Source organism: Marmota monax, unplaced genomic scaffold, assembly GCF_021218885.2.
Source record: "Marmota monax isolate L192 unplaced genomic scaffold, Marmota_monax_Labrador192_F-V1.1 WCK01_AAM20220418_F8-fsc00071, whole genome shotgun sequence".
NCBI classification, from domain to species: Eukaryota; Metazoa; Chordata; class Mammalia; order Rodentia; family Sciuridae; genus Marmota; species Marmota monax.
This window is the reverse complement of record NW_026695217.1, coordinates 9650856-9673364: the sequence shown is the minus strand read 5'-3', so window position 1 is coordinate 9673364 and position 22509 is coordinate 9650856. Positions and strand designations below refer to the sequence as shown.

At 54.3% G+C, this 22509-nt stretch overlaps 1 protein-coding gene across 5 annotated transcripts; it reads left to right on the top strand.

The window, feature by feature from the left end:
- Positions 1-373: 373 nt before the first annotated feature.
- On the top strand, positions 374-21623 carry Rab4a (RAB4A, member RAS oncogene family). Of its 5 annotated transcripts, none has more exons than XM_046432107.2 (9): positions 529-704; positions 10145-10257; positions 12367-12447; positions 12702-12816; positions 15081-15143; positions 16320-16436; positions 17736-17831; positions 20574-20702; positions 21088-21623. In XM_046432107.2, the coding sequence occupies exons 5-8, from the start codon at positions 15131-15133 to the stop codon at positions 20687-20689; spliced, it is 342 nt and encodes a 113-aa protein (XP_046288063.1). In that variant the 5' UTR covers positions 529-704; positions 10145-10257; positions 12367-12447; positions 12702-12816; positions 15081-15130; the 3' UTR covers positions 20690-20702; positions 21088-21623. The 5 variants fall into 5 exon arrangements, with proteins under 5 accessions (XP_046288062.1, XP_058430981.1, XP_046288060.1 ...); XM_046432105.2 differs by lacking the exon at positions 10145-10257 and adding an exon at positions 10294-10421 and having other exon boundaries at positions 690-704; positions 16282-16436; XM_058574998.1 differs by lacking the exon at positions 10145-10257 and having other exon boundaries at positions 516-704; positions 16282-16436; positions 21192-21623.
- The last annotated feature ends 886 nt before the right edge of the window (positions 21624-22509 follow it).

The following is a 22509-nucleotide window of genomic DNA, read 5'->3' as shown; positions in this document are numbered from 1 at the left end:
GTTGTTGTTGTTGTTGTTGTTTTTCCCGGAGTCCTAACCTTGAATCGCACCTGCACCTGAGGGCCAGGTGGTGCCTCCCCTGAACGCACGTTCCCCCAGACCCCCCAAACGGGTGCGCAGAGTCAGTTCTTTCGGGAACTCTTGGCTTGCACGTCATGGTGCCCGGAGGCCTGCACGATCTGGCCAAGAGCTCTGCTTCCCGCGGGTTATCCTGCATCCAACTACCACATAAGGGAAGCTTGCTCGGGCTGAGAGCCGCGGGAGGCTGACCACATCCTGTGCTGCAGCGGCATCTGACACAAGAACCGCCCAGTGCAGGTGCCTGGGCTCCTCTTCCTCCACGTCCTTCCCGGCCTCTGGGACTCACGGCCTCTGCGCGATTCCCCCCGGCCGGCCGACCTCAGGCTCTGCAGCAGGCCTTGCCGCAGACACCAGCTGGGCGCCCACGTGCTCGGGCCGCCGCCCCAACAGCGCAGCACACCCTGCATCCTCCGCCCAGCTCCCTGGCTCCTCCGCGGGGCAGCCGTGCGCATGCGCGGAGCCGAGTCCGGCTGGGCCGCAGCGCGGTGGCCGGCGCTAGCTGTAGGCACCCGCCCGGCCCCGCTGGTCGGTCCCCGCCTCGTTTTCTCTCCGGACCCCGACAGACCCCGGCTGAGCAGAGAGAGAGGCCAGGATGTCGCAGACCGCCATGTCCGAGACCTATGGTAGGGCCTTCCGCGGGGCGGGAGAGCAGGCTCGCGGGGTGTCCGGGTGTCCAGCCAGGCGGGTCTGGGTTCTTGAACGGTGGTGACGGACGGGGCAGGGGGCTGGGCCAGGTACGGATCTTGCGAAGGATCTCTGGGTGGCAGAGCCAGCCGGTGTCAGGGTGCCCTCCTCGGTCTGGGAGTGCATATGGCTGATGATGGCTGACTCAGGTTTCCTGCGTGCGCCCCGCTGCCACCCTTAGGTTTTCCTTACCGAATTTAATTCAGCGCAGGGTGTGGGAACCAGATTTGATTTCCACCGCTGGTGCCCAGTGAGGGCCGCAGGCTCAGGCCGCACCTGTTTCTGGGTGTCCTCTGACCGGGCAGATCCCTGTTCCTGGTTGGGAGTTCCCTTCTTTGCTTCTTTGCAGCAGGATTACAGTGAGGGAGCAGTGATTAACCAACCCATCTTTCTCCTGTGACCTCCGGCTTCATCCATCTCCCTCTCTCAGCCCTTTCTTGGTTGCTTTCTGGCTATTTATAACATGTCTCCTTTTGATGACCATGAGTACTTTGGAAGCAGAGCCCAGTCTGTTTAATCTTTGTTTCCCCTACAAACATGGATGTGCTAAGCAAATTTATTTTTGATAAATCAAAGCTTTTCCAATTTATATACTAAGTTGCTCCCACCCACTAGGTTTGAATAAAGGATCTGAACCTTGTATCAGAGTGGAGACCAGTCTGCCAACCCCTGATCACTCTTTCAGATGTGACAGCTGACAGTCCCAGAGGCTCAGGTGTGCAAATATGGACCTTAGGCCTGGTGGGTTTGCTCCCACCCTGGCAGGTGTCTCCTGTCCTCCACAGAGGTTTGTGGAGGAGGCATCGAACTTTGAGAATCCTGCAGCTGCGGGCTTCCTCAGGACCATGTTGTCAGGGCTCTGGACACTGCAGAAACAAACACCACAGACATCTGCTAGGTCTCACAGTGTACAGTCTAGTGGGGAAGAGTGTGGACATCCAGCTGGACACCAACAGATGAATAACTTAAAGCCAGGCAAGAGTTCTGAAGAATGTAATCACTGCAAGTACATGGCAAAGAGCACTGACCCAGAGGGTCAGGGCCATGGAGGTGTCAGCCCCACAGCCAGAGCCCAGGCAGCACAGGACCTCAGCCCAGACCTGCATGTATCTGAGCGCCATAGTCTGGGAGGGTGAGGGGCAGAGGGGCCTAGGGAGGGCTTGGACTTTGAGAGGGTGGGAAGCTGGAAGGGTGTCACGCTAGTGCTCAAGGGCACCTGGTCCTCTGCCAGCAACTGGCACTGCCCTGCTCCTGTGAGTGGGGCCTGACATCTGTCCCTAGAAGTTGAGAGAATCCTGCAGCCACTGGCTTCTTTAGGACTGTGTTGTTGGCTGTGGGTACCCCCCAGGTGGCTCCTGCCGTCTGGTTCTGTGGAGAGCCAGTCAGACCTGTCCACGCAGAGAACCTTCGTGTGCCATCTCACCTGTGCTCCTCTGAGCTTCTTGCTCCCTAGCCACACCCAGCTTCCGGGTCAGGAACACTGAGAGGGGCAGGTCACCCAGGAAGAGGGCTTGGAGTGTGGGGGGTTGTCATGAATCAGTGGGGAAAGAGCTTCTCACAGGAAGTGCTGCAGTCCTGACGATATGCTGGGCGTGCTGGGTATGGCAGGACCAAGGGGCCAGTGGGCTCAGTGAGAGACAGGGCCATTAGTGTGATTCCATGGCCCCTCCAAATGGATATTACTTCTCACTCCCTCTGGATTTAATCCTCTCCTCCAGTGGAGGAATTAAAGGAAACTAAAAAAAAGCTGGCATGGTAGTTGAAGTTGCCAACCTAAGGTCACCTTAAACCAAGGCCTTGACTGGCCCTTCAGGTATGGCTGTGTCTGCACGAAACTGTTCCTCGAAGTAAAGTCTCATGTCCCCTCCTCTCGAACGCTTGCCTCTTGCTGAAGGAGTGTCTGCCTGGCCTTTGAGTTCCTTGTACTCTGGGACCATCCTTTCCTGTGTAAGGGGGCTCTGGAAGCTCGATGGTCTGTGACCAAGAGGGGAGAGCCACTTTGGGATGTGCTGCCAAGGGGTCAGTTCCACCACTTCATTAGCATGTTCAGGCTATTACTGCACCTGCCATGGACGGTGGAGACCACATGTGCTAGCTCAGAGGCCCCTAGCCACGTGGACAGTGCTCTAGGTTGTGTAATATCATGACACAGAATCAAAGTGTCAAACAGAGGGGAATAGAGATGCTCAGTCCAAGTACCACTAATCTGAAACAAGGTTCTCCCAGATGTAAAGTCCACAACCTCTGAAGGCCCTGTGGAGTGTTGCTGGGCCTCCCCAAGGACCTGTGCCCCAGCGACCTGAGGCCTGGGGCTTGTACCCTGTCCCCAAGGAATTCCTGAAACCAGCAGTCATGTTCAGGACAGAGCTAAACATGTTGTTCAGGACACGTGGCAGGGGTGCCAGACAGTGTGATGGAAACTCAGGAATAGAGAACGCTAACAGACTGCCTGTAAGCAGATGTGCCTCTGTAGGAGGCCTGTTTGTGAGAGAGGACCGTGTGAGTTGCTGGTCCTAGGCTCGTTTTTATATTGTTTTCTTAGAGTTTTCATTTTGTGCTTCCCTCTGAAAACAGTGTGGCATCGTGTATTTACCAAGTGATCAGGAGAATCACTGGACATTTGCTGTCAACCCTGTGTCCTTGTGGGACGCTGCGGGTTGGATCGTGTCCCAAAGTCATGTCTAGGTCCTGAACCCCGGAGTCTGTGAGTGTGACCTTATTTGGAAGCAGGCTGTTATGATGTAGGCATGAGGTGTCTCCCTAAAGCTCAGGTGTGGGACAATGCAAGAAAGCTAAGAGGGGAAGTGATTGAGTTTTAAGAGCCTTAACCTGATCAGTGCATTAATTCACTGGAGTGGATTAACTGGGTGGTAATTGTGGGCAGGAGGGGTATGGCTGGAGGATGCGGTCCTTGGGCCTGTGCCTTTGGGGTTTATATTTTGTCTGATGAGCAGAGCTCTCTGCTTCTTGATGGCCATGTCCTGAGCTGCCTTCCTCTTCCACACCCTTCCACCATGAGGTTCTGCCTCAGAACAAGGAGGCAGCCATTTACATGAGTGAGTCTGTAAACGTGAGCCAGATAAACTTCTCCTCCTCTGTTTGCTATTGTCAGGTCTTTGGTCACAGCAAGGAGAAAGATAAAAACACAGGCTCTCTGCAGACAGAGTTAAGATGAGGTCATACTGGAGTAGGGTGGGCTAATGCAGGGACTGCTGTCCTTGTGAGGTAAGGACACAGACTCACACAGAGAGGATGTGACATTCCGGTGGAGGCTGAGATTGAGTGACGGCCACAAGCCAAGGAGCCGATGTCAGCCAGCAGCCAGATGTAGAAGAGGCAAGGAAAGCCCTTCCCTGGCACCCTCAAAGGGAGCTCAACTGCCCTGACTCGATGTGAGACTCCCTGCCCCCAAAACTATAAGACAGCACCTCCTATGGTTTGAAGCCACCTGATGGGCAGCTTGTTGTGACCAGCCTGGGAAGCAAACCCACTGGCTTTGGCCATCAAACCCTGCTCTTGGCGAAGCCCAGACTTGATAAGGCAAGATGGAGTGAGGAGGGCACCCCAAGAAAGAGAAGTGGCAGGCTCAGAACCGCCTGGCTCCAAGAAGGTGCCAGGTAACTTGCACTAGGTGTCACCTGAATCACCACTGTCTTAGGTGCATAGATGTCAGGACCTGAACCCCAGAGTGTGTCAACAAAGGAGGCAGAAAAAACAAGGACATTTCTTCAGGTTGAATAAATTCATTATTGGAAAGTGCTTTTGCTTTTCTCCTTCACTGAAAACCAGCTGACTGCTGAGTCTTCCTGGATGCCCTTTACTATAGCTCAAGTCACCCCTGCCCCTGAAACGGCAATGGAAAGTTAATTCAGAGCAGTTTATTCAACTGGAAATGGAGAAAACAGGGCTTCCTGGAGTTCTCCTGGCAGCGTCGTGGGCAGATGTAGGAACTGCCCTGAGCTGCCGCCCGCTTCCTCAGGCCCACCCTCCAGCACCTCTGCTGGCCCTGCTCACGGGTCACAGGAGCTCCCCGGAGCTGGGGGTTTCTGGTCAGGTGGACTGGGAATGGGCTTGATAAAATTTATTTGAGGCTCTTCTTGAGCCATGGCATCACAGGGAGATCATTGTGCTTTGAATAAGGGTCATCCCCAAAGCTCTTTGAGCTCCTTGGAGAATGGTTTCCTGCAGGCATGAGGGTGAACCTGCTTGTACTACAAATGGTGGCATTTTCGGTTATTAGAACCATTTCCCTCTTTGGGCGACTTGGTGTAGAATCATCCAAGGTTAAATATTGTAGGGGTGCATTAGCTTGCTCGTGGAACATAGGCTGCACGTGGACTTGGGTTCCATCCCCAGCAAGCAAAAAAAAAAAAAAATTACTCTTCTTTGGTGATCTTTGCTCTGTTTCTTTTCTTTCTTTCATTTTTTTTTTTTTTTGAGGGGACAGTACCGAGGATTGAACTCAGGTGCACTCCACCACTGAGCCACATACCCAGCCCTATTTTGTATTTTATTTAGAGACAGGGTCTCACTGAGTTACTTAGCACCTCACTTTTTTTGCTGAGGCTGGCTTTGAACTCATGATCCTCCTGTCTCAGCCTCCCAAGTGCTGGGATTAAAGGCATGCGCTATCATGCCCAGCTGCTCTGAGTATTTCTTTGGATGAGAAGGCTCATGTGTCTGGAACTTCTTCTCTTAAACCTTCCTGTGGAGATGAGTCAGACTGATGTGATGGATTCCCAGTCTAACCCTCTGCCCGGAGGTCTGCAGCAAGAATTTGTAGAAAGCCTTTGACTCCTCAGTCCTAAGGTATTCATCTTAGTCCATGTTCTGTGGCTATAACCGAATCCCTGGGAATGGGTAATTTAAAAAAAAAAAAAAAGAAGAAGAAAAAGTTTATTTTTGCCAGGCAGGCATGATGATGCACACCTTTGATCCCAGCTACTCAAGAGGCTGAGGCTGGACAATCACAAATTCTAAGCCAGCCTCAGCAACTCAGCAAGACCCTCTCTCAAAGTAAAACATAGAAAGAGTTGGGGGACTTTGCTCAGTGGTAAAGCACCCCTGGGTCCAATCCCCAGTACCACAAACAATGAAGTTTTGAAGAGTTTTTTTTTTTTTTTGACGGAGTCCTGGAGGCTGAGATGTTCCAGAGCGTGGCACTGGTGGTGGGAAGGAGGGTGCCTGGGCACATGGGAAGGCCAGACAGGAGGGAAGCCTGGCTCTTAACACCTGCTCTGGCCAGTCCAGTCCTGCATGTCAGCCCTGACCCAGTCCTGTGAGGAAGCCCCATCCCAGAGAGCAGCATCAACCCAGCCTTGAGAGGCAATCCCAAGGCCTGTCCCCTCCTGAAGGCCCCCACTCTTAACAGCTTTCCATGGAGACAAAGCCCAGGTGTGATGGAAGGCAAGCCGTGTGAACACACAACTCTCCTACACACCCTGCGCCTGGCCACCTTCGATAGCCACAGTTGTTCCCTGTCCATGGTCAGTGAGGGCCAAGGGCAAGCAGAATGTCTGGGCACCCCCCCCCCTTGTGGGGGGACAGCAGAGGCGAGTCTGAAGGCCAGCACACAGCACTGGACAAAAGCCACAGGGACACCGTGCCTGCTGTTCCTCTTCCTCTGAAACTCATTCCTGGCCTGAAGGTAGGTCTGTGGAGAGGGCTTTGGCCACCGAGCACAGGATGACAGTGGTGAACAGAAGGACCAACCTGTTGCTGTACGGCATTTCCGACGTTCTGAGAAGGAAGAGCAGTGTTCGGAAGACAGGATGTGGACGGTGAAGTGCTGGTGAACCATGAGTGAGAGGGTGATACACTTTAGAGGGAGGCAGATCCTTTTCTTTTCAAATGTGAATTTTGAATCAGGCAGCAAAGCAACTGGGAACCTAAGACCAGGACGGGGAAGCTCTGTGTGCCTGCAGTCAGTGACAGCGCTCCTTCTTGCTCTCTTGCCTGCCTGCGCCAGGCTTTGGGGGAGTGCTGGTGCAGTGAGCATGAGCCCTGTGCCTGCACGACCCTCAGGCCCGTGTTGAGGCTCAGTCGACTTGGCTGGTGAGCAAAGCTTTTAGGATGAGACTGTGAGTCCTCAGAAGCTGGGGAGGCTCCTGGGACTTCTGTCCTGGTGCTTTAAACAGTCCTGAGCACTGCAAGCCTTCAGAGGACACTGAAGGGGCTCCATTTGCTTCCACCTGAGAGGTTACAGTGTATGAAACGAAAGGCCAGAATAAATAGAAGAGCTGCATTGACGGCATGATGTCCTTGTGTCCCTTGTGGAAGCCAAGTTACCTGGGGTATCCTCCTGCAGTTGGGGCACCTCTCAGGGCTGGGGCATCCTGCTGGAGACAGGGCACCCCTCGGGGCTGGGGTGTCCTTCTAGAGGCAGGGTACCCCTTGGGGTTGGGGCATCCTCCTGGAGACGGGAAACTCTTGGGGCTGGGGCATTCTGCTGGAGACAGGGCACCTCTTGGGGCTGGGGCATCCTGCTTGAGATGGGCACCCCTTGGGGCTGGGGCATCCTCCTGGAGTTGGGGCATTCTCCTGGAGCCAGAGCACCTCCAAAAGTTTGAAAACAAAGAGACCCAGTCCCCCTTAGAATCAAGCCTACAACCAGCTCAATGCCTCAAAGCACAATTGCCCTGGACTCAGAGCTGTTGGGCCAGACTCTGCCCCTGAAGAGAAAGCCTGCTGGCCAAGTGGAAGCTGGTCAGCCATAGGTATGGCAGTCAAAGGCAGGCCACAAGAGTCCAGCCTGCTGGGACTATCAGAGCCCAGACCTGGCCTGAATCCCCAGGATGGACACACCCTGCTGTGGCCTGTGTCCAGGGTGGACCCCCAGCCTCACACTATTCATGAAAGTCTTGTTGAATAAATCCTCTCACTCTAAGCCCAGACAAAAAATATTATGATTAAGGTTTTCTACTTAGTAGATGATGGATTATTATTCTGCAAGTGACAGAAAACCCAACTCAAAATACATGGGGTGGCCCAACATGGTGGGCACACATGTAATCCCATTAGCTCGGGAGCATGAGACCTGAGAATCCAGAGTTCAAAGCCAGCCTCAGCAATGATGAGGCGCTAAGCCACTCAGTGAGACCCTGACTCTAAATAAAATACAAAATAGGGCTGGGATGTGGCTTAGTGGTCAAGTGCCCCTGAGCTCAATCCCAGTACCAAAAAATAAAAGGAAAGTGGCCATCCCTTTTTCTCCTGGCATACACCATCTTAGTGATGCAGTTGGTTCCCTACGAGCAATCCCTATCTGTTGCATGGCCTCAGCTCTCAGGTCCCATCTCCACCACCAGGCCTTCCCTCAAGGAGCATTGATGCACTGGAGCTGAGGGGTGGCCTCACCTGGCCTGCATTGAGGGACTGCACTGGGGAGCTTGCCCTCACACCGAGGGGAGGTGAGGCTGGCTGCACCCACAGGTGAGGAGAGAGACTGCGAGTGTGACCCTGATCCACTCTTGCTGTAGTGCATGGTACAGAGGTCCCTGGACATCTCAAACTGAGCTGAAATTCATCGCTGAATTCAGTGCAGACTAGAGGTGGGAGCAGGACCCAAGGTAAAGCAAGCCTTGGACATACACCAGGGTACTGTCACAGACCCAATGGCCTCTGGAATGAAAATGCTGTGACATCAGCAGGGCGAGCTCTGGCCACTGTGAGGATGCACATGCTCTGTATGCACCTGCATCCAGAGCTCACCTGAGAACCCGAAGGTCGTCCCAACAGCTTGAAGAGGTGGGACGATGGCCAGGCACCATCTCTGCCTGCAGAGATTGTTGCCAGCACACAAGACGGGCACCTAGAAGAGGATGTGTCCACCTTCACCAGGTCCTGATACTGCAAAGAGCCCAGCTACAACCTCCAGTGCGGACCTTAGTTCTCCACTCTCTGTGGCTCTGATTGGGGCACTCCTCCCACACTTCACAGAGTGCTGGCTGCTGGTCCTCCCATAAATCCAGTGGTCCTGCCTGAGGGTGACTGTTCTCGGGCCTCCATCTTCTCTTCTGGGTGGTTTTCCATGTAGTCAGGGAGTTGTATTTAAAGATATTACTGCATCAGCAGGCAGCAATGAGAGATGGCCATTTCCATGCTGGGCAGCTGGGCTCACTGCTGAGCCTCTTGCTTTTGCACCATCCCTGGTGCCCGTGGTCTCAGGGAACGAGTCAGCAGGGTCACAGGCCCAAGAACCCAGCATCTCTGGGTTCTCTGCTACAAGTTGGAATCGACAGATGCCCTGATTCCACTCTGCACCATGCCACATGGGCACAGTGCCCAGCACCATGGGAGCCCACTGCCTCCAGTGCCCTCTGCAGGATCCTCGCACAGCTCCAGGCCTCTCCGGAGCCAGCCTTCCTGCAGCAGGCACCAGACTCTGTTCTGAAGCAAGTGTCCTCCATGTTATGCGCCCAGCCAGTTCTTCCACTGCTGTTTCCTGATGACCTTGGGCCAGTGCTCATTCAGCAAGGTCGGCTGCCTTGCACCTCTCTCTGTCCCCAACCCCTGACTGAGATGGTGCCTGCAGTGTCTATGCAGAGAGCTGGTCAGCATCTCTTGGTTCCTCCAGGTCACCTCCAGTCACCTTCTCTCCTGCCTCTTCTCCCCTGGCTGCTCCCTGGGCACCTTCTGTTCTATTCTTATTGTGTCCACTATGTGTGGCTGTGTCACTCAGCTCTGCATCACTGTGACCAAAATACCCAACCAGAACAACTCAGAGGAGAAAAAATTCATTTTGAGCTCAGAGCTTCAGAGGTCTCAGTCTGTAGACAGCGACTCCATCACTCTGGGCCCAGGTGAGACAGAGCATCTGGCTGAAGGGCCTGGTAGAGGACGATGTGCAGCTCGTGGTGGCCAGGAAACAGAGAGAGGAGGAGAGCCAGAGGACAAGGATAATCCGCAAGGCACCCCTAGAGTCCTGCCTACAGGGACCACTGGGTACAGTAGTCCTCTCAAATTATTAATCCACAAGGTGGATTAATCCACTGATTAGGTCACAGCTACCATGACCTGATCATTTCACCTCTGAGCACTCCTGCATTAACACAGGAGCCTTCGGGGACACCTCCCCTCCAAGCCCCCCTGGCTTCAGTTGGATAGCTGCAGGCTTCTCTTTGGGTAGTGAGTTGCCCTCTCTCTGCGTGTGCCCTGTGAGCTCTGCCCCTTGCCTCCCTCTGACGTCACCTAAGAGAGCAGCTAGGAAGGCAGAGCCATCTCATCCACTGTGACTTGATTTTCCTGAGGACTCAGGACCGTGTCTGGCCGTCCCATGCACATGCCCCATCTGCCTGGCCTGGGAAGTGGTGGAGGGGCCTTGGAGGGACATCACCTGTGCCTCTGCCTGTATCCGCCCCTTGGCCTGTGCTCTCCGCAGGCCTGACCTGCGTGTCCGCCCAGGATGGCTGACCTCTGCCTGTGCCTGTTTTGCCCACGGTTCTGCATTTCTCGTGTGAACATTCACCGTGCGTGGCAGGACGTCTGCTTCAGGTGTGTTTCAGGGCATGGTCTTTCCCTGCCTTCCAGCGCCACCTGTTCTGAGGAAGCCCTCCACAGGTAAACCTGAAGACCGTGGGTCAGGAGAGGAAGTCTGCAATTGGGTTTTGAGCCCTCAGTTCTCATAAACACACGGCCTCTGTTATAATGGATGGACGGTAAGAGCCCTCCCTAGCCGTCGTGCCACCTGGGTTCCCTTTGGTTACTGGGCTCTCTGAGCTGCTGAGCACCAGGAGAAAAACCAGGGCTCCCAAGGCAGTCGCCTACCTACCTGCAGCCTACAGTATGCGTCCATCCAGAGTGACCCGTGGGTCCAGATCACTGGGCACTGACCACAATGCCTCACTAGATGTGGATTCCTTTTTCTGTTTCTATTTTTGTTTTATTTTTTTTTTAGTTACAGATGGACACAATATCTTTATTTTGTTTATTTATTTTTATGTGGTGCGGTGGATCAAACCCAGTGCCTCACATGTGTGAGGCAAGTGTTCTGCCGCTGAGCCAAAGCCACAGCCCCTAGAGGTGGATTCTGGAGGCTCACCCATGTGACCAAACGCCTGCGTCTAAGGCAGGTGGGGACTGAGGACAGCCTGGCTGTGCCTCTGCTCCTCTGGGGCCACGCTCTTCCAAAGCATCTTGGTGCTGCTCCCAGGGCAGGCCAGGAGCCTGAGAGTGGCACCCACTCTGTCTGCTGACGCGCTTCCCATGCCGAGGCCTCTGCAGGCTCACATTTCTAAGGAGGCTCACAGGGTCTTGGGCCCCTCCACAGGGATTTCCCCAGAGAGAACACCTTTCAGGGCCAAGGCAGCCTCGTGGCTGGCAGGACCCTTACCCCCAGGAAGCCAGCTCCTCTTGCCTTCCTGCCCCACCCACCCTGGCAGCCTCTACCCTGCTCTGTTACTGTATCTTGCTATTTAGAGACTATTAGGAGTGGATGCTCATGGTTGTGATTCCTGGCTCTACAGTCCCTGGGGACCTGCCAGGCCTGGGCTGGGAGTCCAAGTGCAACCTAGCACCCCCTGCAGACTACCTGGCTGTTCCCAGTTGAGGCTTTAAGGATGAAACATCCACCTGCCGGGTCTGTGAACCCACCTTGGTTTGGCTGGGTCCGATGCCTAGGAGTACAGCAGTAATGGCAGGGTTGCCTGCTGCCCTTTCCCCCTGTCAGTCGCCTTGTTAGTGGATTGCTAATAGCACTGTCCCTGAACACAGGTGGCACGGCCAGGCCAGGCCAGTGCCAGTGGCTCTTAGTCTAATTGGGGAAGGGGCACCAGGGTCAGGGAGTGCTTGGCCCCACCTGGGGAGGAGGCAGGAGGCACAATAGGCCCAAAGGACATGGTGTGGGGTGGCACTGGCAGGCCAGGGTCAGTGCAGACATGCAGAGCTGGAGAGGGGCTCGGTGCAGTGCCATTCCCAGGCTGAGCAAGAGAAAAGATCCTCAACAAAGGGACAGCAAGGCAAGGCCTCCAGAGCCACACAGACTCCTGTGCTGCTCCATGGTGACCAGCACAGCCCATCCTGGAGCTCCCTGGTCCCCACTACATGGACGTGATGTCCCAGGGGGTATAGGACTGTGGGTGAAGAGGACATGTGGGCTTTCTCCACCCTGAGTCAGGGATTGCCCATAGGATGTGCCCATCGAACTTGGCCTGAGTTGTCCCTCCCTCGAGTCACCAGGGAAGAGGACACCCAGGCCGCAGGTGGGCCTGCCTGTTCCTCCCAAGAACCCTGGAAGCTCCCAAGTCTCCAGGCTCATGCTTTTGTAAGGGCACACTTGGGACTTCTGGGCTTTGCTGCTCAGAACTGAGTGCGCACACGCCTTTGAACAGAGGCTAGCAGGGACATGCTTTGCTCACTTGGTTCTCAACTTCAGGCTTCAAAAGAAGTGGTTCAGAGTGCACTGATGAGCAGAGCCCTAAGGGGCACCAGGAGGCGTGGATGGTGCCAGGGCCAAGGCCAGCCAGCATGTACCACCTTCCAGCACCCCTGCTTCTGTCCTCTGTCCCGTTAAACAGATAGGACCTCAACGAGCGTGGCAGTCTAGAAATAAGCGTGCGGCCTCCACTTTCAAGTTGCTTTTCACAGTCTCCCTCTGTCTTGCAGATTTTTTATTTAAGTTCCTGGTGATTGGAAATGCGGGGACTGGCAAATCTTGCTTACTTCATCAGTTTATTGAAAAAAAATGTAAGTAACGTCCCCAGGCCATGGACAGGAGAGGATGCCTTTGTGCTCAGAGGTGCAAGCTTTAAAGGGCTTGGGGAGAAAGCTCTAGGGCCTCTGAGAACAGGGTGGTGTGCATTTCACCTAAAGCTGTGAGAATAGGGCGGAGGGGACTTGCCTCCCGGCAGCCCCTGACCTCAGTGTTGCTGACCAGATGGGGTGACCTCTTTCCCTAAAGGTCTAAAATGAAATGCTTTGTTTTTGCTTCTCCTTTTCAGTCAAAGATGACTCAAATCATACAATAGGAGTGGAATTTGGCTCAAAAATAATAAATGTTGGTGGTAAATACGTCAAGTTACAGATATGGGACACAGCGGGACAAGAACGATTCAGGTAGCTTTTCCTCTGATTTAATAAAGTCTTGGAAACTCGGGTGAAATGATCATGTTCTCTCCACGTACAGGCTCTTGCCCCATGTCCTCCCCTGCACTGCCTCCAGATCTGGAAGCTCCCGCTGAAGGGGCTAGAGCCCAGAGGTCGAGGAGCCTCTAACTCGGCCGGCTCACTGCCGCAGGTCATGGCTGGAGCCATGTTTAGATGGGAATCTCAGCAAAGCCAGAGCGCATCCGCCTGTTGTTCCCTTCCTAGGTGGGGTTTTGAAAAGCTGCTTGGGGCTCTGCTCTGTTATACATGCAGGCCCAAGGTTGTGGCTAGATGCCTGCAGGGTGGGTGCTTGGCGGGCTGTCAAGAACCCGGGTGCAGGACTTGGGCCACGCTTGGTTGGGTTCCTACAGGTACACCAGATCAGAGCACACACTCAGTGTTGAGATTCAGGAAATAAAACTCACTCCACTACAAACCTTTAGCTTTTCATTAAGGTTGGTACATACTGTGCGTTAGTAATATTCAGAAATACCACAGTGTCCCCGCCATCACTGCTCCTGGATACCCTGGCTGAATGGTGGTCCCACCTGATGCAGCCTCCACCCCAGAGCCCCCAGGACATGAATGACCAGGAGTGCCTCTCAAGCAAGTAGGAAAGAGGCTGCTCTTCTGTGTGGCAGCCCCTTCTGGGAGTCCCAGAGAAGGCGGGGCTTGGAGACACCAGCTTCCAGACCCTGGAGAGGTGTAGCCTCTGGGGTGAGAGTCTGAGGCTCTGCCTGGCAGGGCCGGCCCACTGCAGGAGAGCCCTGGCCTCCCCCTGTTTCCCCGCTGACTACTGGCAGCCAGCTGTGCTAGTACCAGGCCAAGAAAGGGTGACTGCAGGAAAATGGACAGGCTCGAGGGGTGTCGAGGCCCAGCACTGGCTTCCTGGTACAGCAGCCCCAGGCCCTCCAGGGATCAGAGTAAGGTTGGCAAGTCCTCCCCAGCCCTCTCCATCCCTGGCTCCTAACAGAAATGACCCGACAGAAGAAACGACCACCGAACACAGTACCAATGGTCAAAGAGCCCAAACAAAGAACATCAGCCGGGACTTTCTGGGAGAAGGGGGAGTCCCCAGAAATAAGAACAAAGAGTGCTGAACACATGTGAAGAGTGCCCTCGGGAGGTGTCCCTGAGTGGCCAGCCTCCCAGACAGCGAGGCAGCAGGGGTAGGGCAGAGTCAAGCCAGCCTCAGCGAAGGCCCAGGGCAGACTGCTCCAGGAGAGAGCCAGAGCCGCAGCAGAGCAACCACAGTCCAGGTCGCCGGCCCACTCCACAGCAGGGGATGGTGGGGAGGTCCAGAGCAGGGCAGGCTGAGGAGGGAACTCCCCAGAGCCAAGAGGAGAGTTGAAAGGGTCGGAAGTCAGAGCCGCACTGGGCCAAGTGCAGCACTGGGAGCTCCAAGGTGCTGAGGACCCAGTGAGATGAAGGTGAAAGCTGGCTGTGCAGTCAGAGGCCCAGGGTCCCTTCCCCAGCACCAGGGCGGGGTGGATGCCTTCAGAACTCAGAGGGGAAAGTTTCCAACCTAAAACCCTCACACAGCACAACTGGCAGGTCAGTGCGGGAGCAAGATGGTGGCCAGAAGGTGTGAGGAGGGGCAGAGGCCACTTCCCATGACAAAGCCCAGGGACCCCAACCTGAGGAAGGCCCAGGTGGTTGGCACACGCTGCCACCCAACATGAGACTACTGAGGCAGGAAGCACCAGCCCCAAGCATAAACCACTTCAGAGGCACTTTATAGAAATGAGCAGCAAATACCAGAAGAAAGAACCCTGAGACTCACAAGCCTGGGAGTTTGTGATCATCTCTTCTGTGGCCAGAGGAGTGTCCACTCACAGCTATGTCCTTTAACCACTTAACCAACTGTAAAAAAGGAAACCAAGTCCCAGGAGATTAGATCGGGGGCCGGGGGGGGTGACTGGACCCAGGCTGGGAGAGGCTGCTGCCCAGGCCCGCACTACCCCTGAGGGGGCAGGCACCCTGCCCCCCTGCCATCCACGCAGCTGTGCCGCTCTGGGGAAGACACCCTGCCCATCCCAGCCTGACATCCTCCCATTGATTGCATGACATGATTCCCGGAGGATGACACATGTGTTCACACCTCCAGAGTCGTGCTCTTTGACACCAGGCCTGTCTCTTTTGGGGTTCACAAAGCAAGCCCGAGGGTCTGGGGAGGTGGTGCTGGGCAGTGGAGGGTCTTAGTGGTTGAGTTAGAGCTGCTGTTGTCCTTTCAGGTCTGTGACAAGGAGCTATTACAGAGGTGCAGCCGGTGCGCTCCTCGTCTATGACATCACCAGGTAATGCCAGCTCCCCTGAGGCGGGCATTGGTGCCCTATGTCCCCGGGGCTGGCCTTGGCCAGATGCCCAAGGACAGATGCTTTGTGGGGTCTTGGAGGTCTTTGAGAAACATTGGGAGGCTTCTGTAGATGAAGCCCCTGGTGCCGGATGCTCTCCTGCAGACCCACAGAGCTCTCCATTAGCATTATCAGAAGTGACCCAGGGAGGTGGGGACACAGCTCTGGCTCAGGCTGCTTGTGTCCTGGCCCAGCTGCCCTATGTGTGACCTCACAGGCCAAGACTTGGCTGCCTGGGTTCCTTGCCTATAGGTGCGTGTGATGGGGACCACATGGTCCTCACAAGGCTGTCGGAGGGTTTGATCGGTTTACGGAGCACAAACAGGGTAACCCTTGGACACATGTGGCAATTCCACTGAGACAAAGATTAAAAATTCATTTCCCTGGTTGCACTGGCCACATTTCAAGTGCTGATGTGTCTGTGGCATCAGACAGCACAACATATAGAGGGCTCCTGTCCTTGCGGAAATCCCATGCACCATGCTGATCCCGGGATTCAGGCCTAGCTCAGACTCAGGGTGCAGAGGCCACCTGCGAGCGTCCTTCTGAGTAGGAACCTGTCCAGGGATGGAGTGTCACATGGCTGCCCCTCTCTGGCCTCCGAGGCGTGAGGGCATCAGGCTGCAGATGCACCTGCCCTTAGCTGTAGGAGGGGAGAAAGCGGGTCTGAGTGGGCCCTGAGTGGACGGCCTGGCCACGGCCTGCCTGCAGGGGCTGTGGGGTGGTGCTGTGCATCTAGCGCTCCTGAGGGCAGAGGAGGAGGTAGCAGTTGTTCCTACACAGTCTCTAGCAGAATCCACCTGCTGGACTCCCAGGAGCAGAGCACAGCACAGGCAGGACGGTTGATGGAGGGGTGCCCAGCTGCCCAGCGGTCAGGCACCAGGCTCTCGCACCCTCTGTGCTTCTGAAGAGTCAGGGCTCCTCCTCCTGAGCCCTGGCAGCTTGGGTACATTCAGGTTCCCCAGGGGACCCTAAGGCCGTTACCTGGCATATTGCTGAGCAGTGGAGTAGGACGAGCAGCTGGAAAGATTGCTGGTCTTATAAAATACATGTATCATTTTCACAATCTTGTGTCATGCAGCCGAGAAACCTACAATGCGCTTACTAATTGGTTAACAGATGCCAGAATGCTGGCGAGTCAGAGCATCGTGATCCTCCTCTGCGGGAACAAGAAGGACCTGGACACTGACCGGGAAGTCACCTTCCTAGAGGCCTCCAGGTTCGCGCAAGAGAATGGCAAGTCTCTTCCCCCTCGTGGTTCTCGGTGTGGACATGGGTGCCATGCTGGTGCTCTGCAGGAGGGTCAAGGTTAGGCTGCGTTTGGGAAAGCAGAACTCCCACGGGGGTGTGAGCTCAGTCAGCGTGGTCATGCAGCGCACCCTGCCCCAGAGCCCAGGGCCCCAGAGCCACCACGCTGATGGAAGCACCTGTAACACTTTGCAAAGTCTCTTCCGCCCTGGGCTCAGAGTCAGCACTCTAACTTGTGTCTTTGTGCATGGAAAGGAAGCCTCAGACCCGCTTCTGGCCAGCTGGCTGTGCTTCCCGTAGACCATCAGAGCCACTTGGTACAGATGGCTTTGACACCTCTGAACTGCCAGATAGGACACACAAGACCACCACATAGCACAGGTGGCTGCTCATGGGTAACAGGATGGAACAAATGCAGACGTTTTAGGTAACTTGAACTGTGAGTGCCAATCAACAACTAGAATATCCTAAAATCAGGTTTGCTTGGTCTCTAGGCCCCAAACAGTGTTCCTGCAGCTCTGCAGATTTTTTGCTAAGAAAGTAAATGTCAGAGACGCACGTAAGCCATAGCGAAGGAGCTGCTCAGGGGTCACCGCTCAGTATCCTGTGCCGGGAGGAAGCAGAGGGGGCCTTCACCTCAGGGGCAGGAACACACCTCCTGCTGGGCTCTGGGTGGCTCTGGGGGTGGGGCCACAGTGCACACTGTGGCCCCTCGCGGTGTAGTCCCCTAGCGGGCAGATACTTGCAGGTCCTGTTCCTGGTGAGACAGGTTATTTGGAGAAGGACATTGAGGTTTCCCGTGCACTGGGGGTAGGGCCCGTTCCTGCCTCCTTCTTGATGGTCATTGGCACAGGGAGCCTGTTTACAGTTTCATCCATCTCCCCAATGGGTCAGGACCAGCCAAGACAATAGATAATGTTTGAAAAACATTAGACACCTCCAACATTTTTCAGTTTTGATTTTGTGTTTATGTGTTTGGGGGTCTTCTGTGGAGCTGGGGATTAGATCGAAGGCCTTGCACGTGCTGGGCAAGCACTCTAGAGCCTGGTCACATCCCCAGCAGACCCCAAATCTTTTTTTTTTTTTTTTGAGATGGGGTCTTACTAATCCTGTTAACATTTTATTAAAGCATGTTGACATATACTGATTTTATTTTTTCAGAAATAGATGGCTATAGGTCATGAATTGGGCCTTCCTGACATTCTGAGAACACTAAGCAGCCTGTTAGAGATTGACAAATGCGATCACCGTCTAAATACACCGTGTCTTGTTTGACATCACTTTCAGAGCTAATGTTCCTGGAGACAAGTGCACTGACTGGGGAGAACGTGGAAGAGGCATTTGTGCAGTGTGCACGAAAAATACTCAACAGGATCGAGTCAGGTAAAGCGCCCTTGGCAGGCATGGCCCTCCTACTTGCTCTTCCTGCTGGCTCTGCAAGGTCCCCTTCTTGCGTGGTGACTGGGCAGAGCAGATTCTCTCTGTACCCACTGAATTAAAATCTCCACTTAGGGTCCAAAGGGCCCATGGCAGAGATGCAAGCCCCAGGCCCAAGGGTGGTGGGCCTGCCTGACCCCAGGGCAGCATCTCCAAGGTCTCTTCAACAGCTTGCTCCTTCTCTCATGGGGTTGGGGCTACAGGATGCTGTGGGAACGGCAGACACTTATATAGTCACTCCAGGCCCAATGCAGGCAGGGACAAAGTCCTCTGTCAGACTGGGTTCTTACTGTCACCAGATGATGCCAGGGCAGTAGGAAGGAAGTTGAGATCACCCAGGCAGGCTTCCAAGCAGATGCCGAGTGGGGCGTGTGCAGCTATAGGGCAGCAGTCAGCCCAGGGACATGAGGGAGGGAGGCAGGAGCAGAGAAGCCAGAAGGCAGGACTGGCCTGCAATCCTTGTGAGGCCAGGAGCTGCCTCTCGAAACTCAGGGATTCCAGCCTGGCTGTGCAGCAGCCACCCAGAGTGCTGCAGAAGCCCTTACCCTGGCCATGTCTGGAGCTGCTGGACCAGGGCTAGAGCTGTCCTGAGACTGACATCCACCCAGGAGGAGAAGCTTTGTGGGAGGACAGGCAGGGTGCCATCAGGGTGACTGAGGTGATCACACAGGGGCTCCGGGAGGACAGCTGGAGGAGAGACAGCACTCAGGGACCATCCAAGCACATGACAGTTGGCAAGCTTGAGCCAGGACATGGAAGCAAGGAAGGGAGATGAGCCCAGATATGGTGGCAACAGCACCAATGGGCTAGTGGACGGTGTCACCAAGAATGTGTCAGTGCCCCTGGGCAGGGGAACCTCAGAGGTGGGATCTTCTCTTCAGTGTCAGGAGGCCCAAACAAAACTGAGCAATGGCAGCACAGGTTTAGTCCATGGCCAAAGTGTGGAGCAAGGGACCCCAGCCCAGTCATCTCCTCAGCCAAGTGGAGGAACAGACGCAGGATGGGGACAGTGGGAAGCTCAGCCTAAGCCATCTTCTCAGCCCAGGTGGAGGTGCAGATGTGGGATGGGGACACGCGTGTGAGCTGCACTGCCCCATGTACATCACCTTGCACATTGTGCACACACAGGGACACGTGTGTGAGCTACACTACTCCATGTGCATCATCTTGTACATCATGCATGCACATGGACAAGCATGTAAGCTGTACTGCTCCATGTACATCACCATGCACATCGTGCACATACAGGGACATATGTGTGAGCTGCACTGCTCCATGTACATCACCATGCACATAGTGCACACACTGGGACACACCTGTGAGCTGCACTGCTCCATGTACATCACTATGCACATCGTGCACACATATGGACAAGCGTGTGAGCTGCATTGCTGCTTGTACATCACCTTGCACATCATGTACACACAGGGACACACATGTGAGCTGCACTGCTCCTTGTACATCACCTTGCACATCATGTGCACAGAGACACACGTGTGAGCTACACTGCCCCATGTACATCACCATGCACATCGTGCACACACAGGGACACATATGTGAGCCGCACTGCTCCATGTACATCACCTTGCACATTGTGTGCACAGGGACATGCATGTGAGCTGCACTGTTCCATGTACATCACCTTGCACATCGTGCACACAGAGACACACGTGTGAGCTGCACTGCTCCATGTACATCACCTTGCACATCGTGCACACAGAGACACACGTGTGAGCTGCACCGCTCCAAGTAAACATCGTGCATGCACAGGGACACACATGTGAGCTGCCCTGCTCCACGTGCACATCATGCACACACAGGGACAGGCGTGTCAGATGCACTGATCCACATGCATCACCAAGATCTGTGGTACCAGCCTATTTTAGAGGTTTGGTCATGCCAGTACCTGCTATTCATGAGCTCTTGCACACTGGTCTGAAAGCACCAAGAGTGTGTGATTCCAGTCTCGTGCAACATGCTGTTTAGGCAGGGGCTGTGGCACCTCCTGTCAGAAGGTGCCTCACTATGCTGTGTCCTGGGGTGTTATATTATCTGAGTTGGGTTTTTGCCAGTTTAAAAGTAGACAGTGGCATCTTAGTAATTCAGTTTTAAATTGACTTTATTTTGCATACATAATATATCCATGTAATTCCAAATTCAGGTGGTACAAGAGTACAAGCAGAAGGGGTCTTCCACACTACCTCTACTATTCCCTGACATGGGGGCATGGGGCAGCCACTTTGTTCCCAGTCCTCTGTGTCCTGGAGGGGGTTAATGCATATGCGTGCTAACATACACGTTTTTCCTCTTTCCTGGAAAGGGGGCACATGTTCATGGTGTTCCACACTTTTTTCTTTTTCTTTTTTTTTAAAACACCATTTCTAGTTCCCTATACGCATGAACTTACAATCAATCTAGTTGATTTTGATTGTCATCAAAATACTTCACTTTACAATTTTATTTTTTTTAAGAGAGAGAGAGAATTTTAATATTTATTTTTTAGTTTTCGGCGGACACAACATCTTTGTTTATATGTGGTGCTGAGGATCGAACCCGGGCCGCACGCATGCCAGGCGAGCGCGCTACCGCTTGAGCCACATCCCCAGCCCTGTTCCACACTTTTTTCACATAATTTGGGGATCATGGGATAACAACAATGCTTTTTAAAGAGATGTGCTTGTCCCATAGGTGAGCTGGACCCAGAAAGGATGGGCTCAGGCATCCAGTACGGAGACGCCGCCCTAAGACAGCTCCGGTCCCCACGCCGCACTCAGGCCACGAGTGTGCAGGAGTGTGGCTGTTAGAGCCATTACACAGGTGGGTGTGCCAGCTCCCTGAGCCCCCTGCCGCCTGCAGCAGGAGGGCCGCGGAGCTTCAGTAGGAAAGGAGGCACCGCGTTAGCCACAGTCCGTGCTCAGGAGCTCCCAGGCCCTTCAGAGGACGGCAGGGCACATGGGGACGGGAGTGGCCGAAGCCCACCCACCCTGGTGCCTGCGGAGGCACTCCTTGGTTTCTCGCATCTCCACGTGGCACCTGTGGCTCCAGCCCAAGGCCTGCTCATAAAGCAGCGTGTCGCCACCGACTTCAAAGCTCCTTCTCTGGCCACTGCCACGGTCAGCTCTGCCCAGTGGACATAATGTTAGTCAAGAGGAAGTGTACCTAGTTCCTCCAGCACCCAGCAGATGTATTTCTGTATTTGTAGGTGTGCCTGTTCCCAATGGCTCTGTTTTTCAAGTGTCTGCGTGGTGTTGGGACAGTGGCTGGAGCTTGGAGAATCTGCAGCTTTTCCACCTCTTCTCTGTGCAGAAGTGGATCTTATGGGGACGCTACTCCAGCTGGCGGAGGCAGCCCAGGAGCCACGTAATAAACCTGATGTGAGGGACGACACCGGCCGATGTGTACGCGCATGTGACTTTCCTGTTCCACTTCCCCCGCCTTGTCCGAGAACACACACGCTGTGCCGTGTGGGCCCCGTCCGTCTCCCCAGCATGTTCCTTGAGTGTGATAGGATAGGAATGGTGCTCTAAATGCAGTTGGATATTTCTTTAACCACAGGCACAGAGATTCATGTTGGTGTACCTTGTGACCAACGTGCAAGGGCCCTGGCACCGGCACCCAGGGTCCCACTTATTCAACCGCACTTACCACACTCCACCGTACACTCCCCACACTTGAGATGCTGGAGCAGTCGCCCTTCACCAGCGACCCGAAATGAAATAAAAACTGGTGTTTGGTGAACTGGCACTGTCCTGCTCCATGGGCTTCAGGGCTTCTCCCTGAGGCCAGGCCAGGGGCTGTGTCCCACCCAGCAGACAAAACCTGCCACTCTCCCTGCTGTCCCTTGCTGGTCAGTCTGGTCTTCCTAGCAGGAAGACCACTGGAGTCCAGCCTCAGGACACCCTGCCTCTACCTCAAATCTTTTGTGTTGTGTTCTGTTTTGGTTTTTTACTTCCTTTATACTGAAGCCCAGGGTGTTCTACCACTGAGCTACATCCCAGCCTTTCTTATTTTGAGACAGTTTCCCAGGCTCACCTTAAACTTTAAATCCTCCTGCCTCAGCCTCCCAAGTAGCTGGGATTACAGACGTGCACCACTATGCCCAGCCTCATCCTCATTATTTACTTTTTTTTATATATATATTTTGGTACCAGAGATTGAACTCAGGGGCACTTGACCACTAAGCCACATCCCCAGCCCTTTTTTGGTATTTTATTTAAGACAGGGCCTCACTGAGTTGCTTAGGGCCTTGCTAAGTTGCTGAGCTGGCTTTGAAATTGTGATCCTCCTGCCTCAGCCACCCAAGTCACTGGGATTACAGGTGTGCTCCACTGAGCCCAGCTATTTATTTTGAATTATTGTATTTATCTGCCTATTTAGCAATACTGAGGACCGAACCCAGGGCACTCCATCACTGAGCCTCATCCCCAGCCCTTATTTTTATCTGCTAAGTTAATGAGGCTCATCTTGAACTTTTGCCCTCCTGCTTGGCCACCTGGGTCAATGGGCCATTGATGTGCCCCCTCCCACCTGCATGTTGTGTTCCTTTTCTAGAGACCCACAGACTCTAGTTCATGTCATAAGGGTCATACTTATTAAGAAAGCCTTCTGAATCTTTGCTGGTGGC